Source organism: Pelophylax lessonae (genome assembly GCF_965119305.1).
Source record: "Pelophylax lessonae genome assembly, chromosome: 6".
Taxonomy (NCBI): domain Eukaryota; kingdom Metazoa; phylum Chordata; class Amphibia; order Anura; family Ranidae; genus Pelophylax; species Pelophylax lessonae.
The window spans coordinates 209,921,629-209,931,809 of NC_138773.1; the positions used below are offsets into that span (position 1 = coordinate 209,921,629).

The window sequence follows — 10,181 nt, forward strand, 5'->3', positions numbered from 1 at the left end:
CAGCCATAATGCTGGTGCTAAATCATCTTTCTTTTTAAAGGTTGCACAGGTCAGAACAAATCTTTGTTGTAATATATGAAGACTTTTTCATATGCTTCTGTGGGTCCAGCATAGCTTTGCAGAGAATACTATGCTTACTGGTCCACTCAGAGGGCCTTGCTACTTGTATTAGGAATAAAACGAAAGGAATGATATAAGAAGCCCAGTGAGAGATGGGAAGGAGTGTGAGTTTGTGGATGTGAGTACACGTAATGTTTGAACTAGTTTTTAGATCAAGATGTTGCTCTGACAGTTTGTGATCACAATGCTCATCTGATCAAATTTGGGGTACCACTGCCTTTTAGTATACTCCTGCTACTGCCTTAAAAATGTACTATCTTGAAATAATTTACAAAGAGAAATGTGTTTCTCACTAGAACATATTTTTTCGATTTCAAAGTGAGGTCTACCTTTTTCCCCCCATGCCCTTTCATGCTCCTAATAGGAATGAAGGCAGGAAGCCCGTGGATGCTTCAAGTCACTATTTTAAGTGTACACAAGGATTCATCCCTATTTACCAGTGCTGGGTTCTTGTTTTAACCAAGTTGTTATGTGGGAGGAAGGAAAGTGAGTCACATGCTCCCCTATACCAAGAAGTACCAAGTATGAAGTACCAGGTATGTAATAAGCCGCTTTCCGGGACCAGCATTACATTGGTCCTGTTGAATTGCCTTGCATATGCAAAGCACATGTGCATTTTAAAAGCAGTGTTTCTAAACCTGCCCTGAAATTACGTATATTTTTCATGTAACATATCGTATGCATAAAGGTAGGTGGTTAGTGGGAGTTTAAAATTTTAAAATAAAGAAGTGTTAAAAGTGTTAATTCCACAACCCTGAAAATCAAGTTATTACTTCCAGTAGTTATTTCTCAACTGGTGATAAAGGTCCTTTTACTGCTTCTCTGGGCCAACTAAGATTGCTTTTTGATTTATGTAAAATGTGAGTTATTTATTTCAGGTACTTGTATAGCGCTGTCAATTTACGCAGCGCTTTACGTATGCATTCACATCAGTCCCTGCCCTCGAAGAGTTCTTGGTGTCATCTGGAGAAGGGACATTACTTTTACGGGGCAGAGGGACTATGCGGATCACACCCATAGGCTAAGTTCAGATATAGCTTTTACTAATTAGTTTGCCCATCAAAAAGATCCAAAACATTGCCTGAAACAGATATTGCATGAATCCTCTAAAATGTGCTTGTCCGATGAACCTCAACAGTGTTTTACAGCAAGCGGTGATCAAAGTAAACATTCTTGATGGCTCACCCAGCACGGAAGCTAGACCTGGTAATATGCAGCCAGTGCAGCTTCCTTAAACAAGCAAATGTGATGGCTGCCCTCGACGTTTACGGGACCTTCCAATAAGGAATTCTGAGCATAGTCTTGTGACTCTGTTTACACAAAACACAAACATACCCTAGCGCCGATTCACACTGGCGTGACACGACTTTGTGGGGCGACCTGTGTAATATAATTGAAGTCAATGCAAGTCGCCTCCAGGTCGCCCCAAAGTAGTACAGGACCCTTTTTCTAAGTCGGAGCGACTTGTGTCGCTCCTATTAGAATGGGTCCTGTACTATTCAATGGCGAGCGACCGACCGCGACTTGTCAGGCGACCAAGTCGCCTGACAAGTCGCGCTAGTGTGAATGGACCCAATGTATGGTAAGTAGCAACCTATTAAATGGTCCCAAACATCAAATCCCACCCTACAATACATTTTTGGTGAGTGTAATTCATTTTTTAAAAGCACCACAATAAATCTTTAAAAGTGCCTGTTTGAAATGCAGGTTCTTAAACTTTTAAATAAAAGTAGATGTGCTCAAAAGCGTAGTTTAAAGGTTTAAACACGTAGAAAGGCTTTTCACACATTTCTCTATTCATAGATGATATCTTAAGGGATTTTGAAGGTCAAGGCTAGTTCACAGTGTTTGTTTAAATGTACCCTGAATTCTCAGTAGATAGGGATGTGTGCTTCCCATATAAGAAGTAAGGGGCAAGAGGATTTCAGTGACATGAAAGCATGCACGTTGGTGGCTTTTATTTCTTTATGGTCTTCCTTTTTACAATAAGGAAATTTCAGAATTTGTTTTAGTCATCTTTTGTATTCCACAATGTTAAGTACAAGTCTAGAAGATTCACAGTTCAATATCAAAATGTAATTAAAGGCAAAAGCTTAGGGAAGGGTAAGAACCTTTTGTCATGTTTTTATTGCTGTTTGAGTCCTCGCAGGGAAGATTTGCTCCCATGTCCTGTCCCAATGACAACACGGTCACTTGGACAGAAGGTGAGGGTAATGCCAGCCATAGACTGATTGATTTTCTTTCCTGCAACCACAGACAGTGTTGACAAGGGAGCCCCTCCCACAGAGCCATCCTGTTCTTTTGGTAGGGGGGGGGGGGGTCGATCCTACCGGGAGAACACAGTGATGATTGCTAGTGGCTTTAACAGCCACTAGCAATAATTGCATGTAAAATCTGGCAGGCTGGTTGTACCCAAGTTGATTGATCATTCAACATGGGTACATTCAGCCTGCCCAAACATGATTTGAATCTCACCAATTCCCACTGAACCATCTGAGATTTAAACCTTCTATGGCCGGCTTAACTGGGAGCCCAGACAAATAAAAAGCTGATGGGGGTTCTAGCCTTCTCATTCTACTAAAATGTTTTTTTTTTTTTTTTTTTTTTTTTAACACTGTCACTTGGACAACAAGAGAGAAATAAACAGCAAATAGGGATTCTAGCTTTCCGATCCTAGTGTTTTTGTTTTTTTGTGCATCTTGAAAATTTTCTCCTTAACTTCCTTTCCTAGTGACACATTACTTAACCACTTGACCTCCAGAAGGTTTACCTCCCCTTCATGACCAGGCCATTTTTTTGCGATACAGCACTGCACACTGTTACTTTAACTGACAATTGCACCTCTAAGTTTTTCTATTATTTGCGCTAGAAACCAAGAATGACCTGCAATTTAATCATTATAAATTTAGGCAAATCTGTATTCTTTTACATATTTTTGGTAAAAAAATTCCAATAAGCGTATATATATTTTGTTGTTTGCGCAAAAGTTTTAGCATCTAAAAACTGTGGGATATTTTTATTTATTTCTATTATATTTTTTACCAGTAATGGCGGCAATCAGCAAGTTATAGTGTGGGGCTGCAATATTCGGACACGTAACTTACACTTTTTTCAGGGGGTCAGTAACACTCATACAGTGATCAGTGGTAAAAATATGCATGGTCACTGTACTAATGACACTGGCAGGTAAGGGGTTAACATCAGGGGCGATCAAAAGGTTAACTGTGTGCCTAGGTTGTGCTTACTCCTTGTGGGGAAGGTGCTTTAAATAGGGGAAGGCAAAGATCCTCGTTCCTGCTTTGCAGAAACACAGGATCAAAGACTTACCCGTTGACAGAATGACAATCTGTCAGCAAGGACAATTTGTTTACATAGGCAGATTGACATTCTGCCTGTGTCCTGTGTAATCGGCGGGTGTCGGTGGACATGGAGTCCTCGGTACCTACTGCTGGACTCCCGCTATGTTTGATCACAGCAGAAGAGGTTAGCTGGTGGTGCGCATGCCCCCCAGACCCGGAAGTGTCAGATCACATACTAGGTACATGATCTGGCGCAGAGCGGCCACCCTGCCGCAATAAATGTGCGTGGGATGGTCGCTAAGTGGTTAAAGTGTGATTTCAGTCAAATTCTAACTAAGGCTAAATCTACTGCCACCCTTATTCTAAGACTATTCTATCTACCCTGTAAAAGAAAAGATGTGTATACTTGCCTATTCTGAAGTTGCTACGGTCCTGTTACATGACCGGCTTCCAGCACCAGCTAAAGTGTAGAGGAGGGACAGCTACATTTTGCTGGAATTCCATGCTAAGAGGGCTATATAGAGCAGTATTTTTACCGTTTTCAAACTGTAGGGAGAATGTAATTGGGTGCTATGACATACTTTACATTACTTTCATGTAAATGAAATAACTTTGTTGACTCCTACATCTGATCAATATTTTTTTTAGTTTTAGTATCAATTGGGAAAACTTGAATTGGGGATTAATGACCAGGCATAGCCCTTCCTATATAGTGGTCACTGGTCTAAAGTCATTAATTATTTTCAGTTTTAGATAGTGTTGAATGGTTAACTCTTTAATGACCAGAGGTAGATGATCAAATTTAGCAGCATTGGTTAATGTGAATAATTTGCCTAACCAAAGGATGTTTACATATAGAGAATTTATTGGGCATATTGTTTTGCTAAACATATTGCTTTAGGTTTTGTTTTATTATTTTTAGGCTGAGAGATGGACAAAAATGTGTTTATTAAATAATTGTTAATAATAATTTATTTCCTAATATTGTAATTGTATCTGACATTTACAGTATTAAAAAGAGACATGCTGACATTTTAGGCTGCATTTGCATGTGCCATCTATATGATTTATTTTGTTAATGAACTTTCAGCTTCTGTGTGATAACCATGGTTGTCTTTCATGCTAATCACATGATTTGGGTAATAGCCTGCTTGCAGGTGCTAAACATCAAAGGGGAATATAGCCACGCAGGTAAAGATTGATAGACAGGAAGCTGCTTGCATTAGTACTCAGACACTGAATATTACAAGATGCATATAAGAAAAGTGTGCTGTGTTACTCCGTAAACATGAATGCAAATACAAACCAAGTGTATAATTTAAGTGCAGCAGACCACTCAGAGATTGAGGGTCACTGGAGTCCGGTAAGCAGCCTTTCTTGTGATTTTACATTATTGGGATCGTTTTCCCATCTGTTTTACATTTACATTTAATACATGCCATATGGGGAGAACTCTGGATCATTGTTTGGGAACTGAATAGATCTTCCAGCTTGATCTGTGATAATTTTTATCATTCAGCATGCTTTTGACCACTCAGTGAAAGAGCAGTCAGCAAAATTTGGTAGGCAGTCCCTGTTCTCACATTGGGGCTGAGCTGCACGTAAGCCTTTCTTTATTGTGGCGCCCATCCTTCCACACCAGCACCTTTGAAGACTGATGAATGGACTTTGTAAATGTCACCATTTTATATATTTTAATAGTTTGATTACATTTTTCACTATTTATATATGGAATGTTTCACTAAGTGCACTTATCTCACTATTTATATATGTAACGTTGATATAATCTTTTCCTTTGATTATTATGGTGAACGCTTGGTTTGTATTTGCATTTATGTTCAGGAAGTAGCACACGCTTTTCGTATATGGATTTTCAGGTGTTATCTGAAATTTGTCAGGTTTTTTTTTCTGTCTGTGTCCCATTAAGCAGATTACCCTTTATTTTCTGTCTTGGAGCCACAATAAGAAGAGAGGGAATCTCCAAAATGAGAGACTCTCTCCTCCTATACAGTTGTCACTGGAACACGTGTCCCCATAAGACCATTTCCCCTTACCTTTTTTCAGATGACAAATGTAAAAATCTTGAATTCTCCCATCTCTTTTTCCCTGCTAACATTGGTAACAAGGATAAACAGGAAGGGTGAATCTACCTAGTAGGGACAAAGACCAATATACAATTCAGACAGGGGACTTGACACTTTATATATAAAAAACATTGTCTTTTAGAACATAAATAAATTATTTTGATTCCAAATTCATAAATACTTAGGATGAAGCTTTAGCAAACATATCTATTTAAGTTATTGAAAGGGAAAGTCAGTTCATGCAAAGTACCTTCTTCTGGATAATAAGTGGTATAGTTAATGTTTCATCTTTCAGTATATCCCCTACAAAAAAAGAAAAAAACCCCTGAATATCAAGTGTCAATAGACACAAAGATGCCATTCAAATGTATAAGTGAATATACTATTTTAAGCAACAGTATGAATTCAAGACTAAAATGGCGTTTTCAAATGTCTTTTTAGCCACTTCAATACTGGGCACTTTACCCTCTTCCTGCTCAGGCCAATTTTCAGCTTTCATCTCTGTCGCACTTTGAATGACAGCTGTATGGTCATGCAACTCAGTAACCAAATTACATTTTTATAATTTTTTTGGAGACAGATACAGCTTTCTTTTGGTGGTATTTACTCAACACTAAGTTTTTTTTTTTGTTAAATGAAAAAAGACAGAAATATTTTCTTCGTTTCTGTTACAAAATTTTGTAAAAAAGTAATTTTCTCCTTTGCTGATGTGCGCTGATCAGGCTGCGCTAATGTGCACTAGTAGGCTACGCTGATTAGGAGGCACTAATATGCAGCACTGATGGACACTGATAGGCAGCATTGATGGGAAACCTTTATGGACACTAATGGGCAGGCTTTATGGGCACTATTAGGAGGCACTGATAAGCTGCACTGATAGGCAGCACTGATAGATATTGGCACCACTGGTGGGCACTGATTGGCATCCCTGGTGGACACAGGTGGGCTTTACTGGGGGGGGGGGCTCAGGAAGGCATCACTGATAGGGGTACACTGATTATGAGCACAGACCCCCCCCCCTTTTTGGGGAGAGCAGCTTATTGTCTCTCCTCTACCCATGCCAGGCACTTCCTATTTACACTATGATCAGCTGTGATTGGACACAGCTGATCATGCGGTAAAGAGCATATATCAAAGTCCAGGCAACACACCACCGATCGCCACGCTGCACAATGGCTTATTCTAAAGGATGTCATCTGATGTCCAGTCAGGACAAAGAAGCCCCGGCCCGGCTTTCCTACTGCTCTAGTTTGGATAAAAACTAGTTGCTTGAGGATATTTCAATTGCTGCACACGGCAGTGTACAATAAGCTAGAAACCTCTGACACATCCCGCAGATGTAATTTCAGGAAGTTTTCTACTGGTAAAAATATTTTTTTCTTTCTTTTCCTTTTCTTTATTTACTATAGATCATAGATTTTGATATTGTGATTACTATTTTTATATGTTTTGTATGACTTGTTGGTTATGAAAAATTAATAAAAAGATTAAATAAAAAAAAAAAAAAAAGATTAAGAAATCAAATTTTATTGAAAGAATTAACAGTCAACATTTTAGCCATTATACGTCTTGAAAATGATGAACTGGAAGGGGGATGTTAATAACAAATCTGGAGCCACCCCGCATGGTTCAGCCCACAAATTTCATTTTAAAAAATAAGCACACAGAAAAAGTTTGGGTTTAATGTCACTTTACTCTTGACATGCTCATAATTAGAATTATATCTAAAATTGTTCGTAATTAGAATTATAGAGTAAAGGTGAAATTCATTAAGACACAGTCTTAAATCTTCACATTGTGTTTAGTCCTTTTTTAACTGTGTTCTTCACAAGTCAAAGTTTTTCAATGAAGTACTGCAATGATAATACTTCAAGCTGAACTCTGGGATAAGCAAATATTGTCTAAATACATTTGGCTTGTGCACTCTTCTCCTGGCCTGCTTTGTGTATATCTTCCAGGTCTGTGTAGTTTTCCAGTGTGAAACTGCCTCTGTGCAGCTTCCTGTAATCAAGACTGGTCACCGCTGCTCTCTTTCCTTGTACAGGGTTCCTAGTCTTGTCTACGCCCCTCCTATAGTTGTCTGCAATTGTAATGGGTGAAACAGCTGTGCCCCTCCCAAAGCGCTGGTCTCTTCAAATGCTATGTACAGCACAGTGATGATGTCGTTGCTACTTTTGAAAGGAATATCTGGGTTTACAAAGGCATTTAGTATGCACAAAGTGAATTTATATTATATCCTTTGTGGCTATTGAGAAATATATTTAAATAATACGTTTTCGTGCCCAAAGTTCAATTTTCACATAATTGAAAATACGTTTGGTTAAACTCTGTTGTTTTCTATTTGTACCTTTTGAATTGCATACATTTCTCAGTTTAAAGGAAATCATTAATAGTTTCAATGGCCTGCTGTTTAAATATATTATTAATACTCTAAATTCAGGACAATGTAATTTGATCTGTCTCGATTTACCTTTTTTATCTTGATTTTTTTCTTTAGGATCCTGCAAGTCAAAAGCCTGGCAGAAAGAAGACCGTATCATTCAGTAGCATGCCATCAGAGAAGAAGATAAGCAGTGCCAGTGACTGTATTAGCTTCATGCAAGGGGGTTGTGAACTGAAGAAGGTCCGCCCAAACTCCCGCATCTATAGTCGGTTCTTCACACTTGATACTGATTTGCAGGCCTTACGCTGGGAGCCATCTAAGAAAGATCCTGAAAAGGCTAAGTTGGATATCTGTGCCATCAAAGAAATACGACTTGGCAAGAACACTGAAACATTCAGGAATAATGGACTAGCTGACCAAATTTGTGAGGACAGTGCTTTCTCAATAATCCATGGAGAGAACTACGAATCCTTGGATTTAGTGGCAAATTCTGCTGATGTGGCCAACATTTGGGTGTCAGGTCTCAGGTATTTGGTTTCTCACAGTAAGCAGCCACTGGACTTGGTTGAAGGTGGTCAGAACACCCCAAGGTTTACGTGGCTAAAGTCTGTTTTTGTGGCTGCCGATGTTGATGGAAATGGAATTATGTTGGAAGATACAGCAGTTGAGCTGATTAAACAACTTTCCCCTGCTATCAAAGAATCAAAGGTTAGATTAAAGTTTAAGGAAATCCAAAAGAGTAAAGAAAAGCTTACCACCAGAGTGACCAAAGAAGAATTCTGTGAAGCCTTTAGTGACCTTTGCACAAGGCCAGAAGTATATTTTTTACTGGTTCAGATTTCAAAAAACAAAGAATATTTAGATGCAAATGATTTGTTGTTATTTTTAGAATCTGAACAAGGCATGACTCAGGTGAATGAACAAATGTGTTTGGATATAATACAAAAGTATGAACTAACTCAGGAAGGTCGAGCAAAGGGGTTTCTAACCATTGATGGATTTACCAAGTATCTGCTGTCCCCAGAATGTGATATATTTGATCCAGTCCACAAAAAGGTTAACCAGGACATGACACAACCACTATCACACTACTATATTAACTCCTCACACAATACATACTTAATTGAGGACCAATTTAGAGGTCCAGCAGATATAAATGGCTATGTGAGGGCTCTAAAAATGGCATGTAGAAGCATTGAACTGGATGTCAGTGATGGACCAGACAATGAGCCCATCATCTGCAATCGAAACAGTATGACTTCACCACTGGCCTTTCGTAATGTCATAGAGGTTGTAAACAAATATGCCTTCATCTCCTCTGAGTACCCTCTTATTCTGTGCATTGGAAACCACTGCTCAATACAGCAGCAAAAAGTCATGGTGCAACATATGAAGAAGATCTTTGGAAGCAAACTGTACACTGAAATGCCTATGCCAGCAGAGTCCTATCTTCCATCTCCTGAAAAGTTAAAGAAGAAAGTTATTGTAAAAGGCAAGAAGTTGCCTTCAGATTTTGACCTCTTAGAAGGAGAAGTGACAGATGAAGACGAGGAAGCTGAAATGTCCCGAAGAATGTCGGAGGACTACTTTGGTGAACAGAGACTGATCAAGCTTTGTAGAGAGCTATCTGACTTAGTATCTATTTGTAAATCCGTGCAATACAAAGATTTTGATGTCTCTATGAAAAGCCAAAGCTATGGAGAGATTTGCTCATTTAGTGAGAGTCAGGCTAGTAGGATTGCTAATGAGTATCCAGAAGACTTTGTAAACTATAATAAAAAGTTTTTATCAAGGGTGTATCCAAGTCCAATGCGGATAGATTCAAGTAATATGAACCCACAGGATTTTTGGAACTGCGGTTGTCAGATTGTTGCTATGAACTATCAGACCCCAGGCCCAATGATGGATCTCAATATTGGCTGGTTTCTTCAGAATGGTGGGTGTGGTTATGTCCTTCGACCATCCGTTATGCGAGATGAAGTATCTTATTTCAGTGCAAACACCAAAGGTGTTGTGCCTGGTGTATCCCCTCAGGTTCTCCACATTAAAGTCATCAGCGGACAAAGCTTTCCAAAGCCAAAAGGTGCATGTGCAAAAGGAGATGTTATTGACCCATATGTTTGCATTGAAATTCATGGTATTCCTGCAGACTGTGCTGAACAAAGGACTAAAACAGTGCAGCAAAATGGGGACAACCCAATTTTTGATGAGAGTTTTGAATTCCAAATAAACCTTCCAGAGTTAGCGATGGTGCGTTTCATGGTTCTTGATGATGACTACCATTGGCGATGAATT

At 39.0% G+C, this 10,181-nt stretch overlaps 1 protein-coding gene across 1 annotated transcript in view; it reads left to right on the forward strand.

Annotated features, from left to right (window-relative positions):
• The window catches only part of PLCL1 (phospholipase C like 1 (inactive)), a 472,369-nt gene that overhangs the window by 325,916 nt on the left and 136,272 nt on the right, over positions 1-10,181 (forward strand). The window contains 2 exon segments of the mRNA XM_082261768.1: positions 8,001-10,166; positions 10,168-10,179. Of these exon segments, the coding sequence (XP_082117894.1) occupies positions 8,001-10,166; positions 10,168-10,179 (2,178 nt within the window).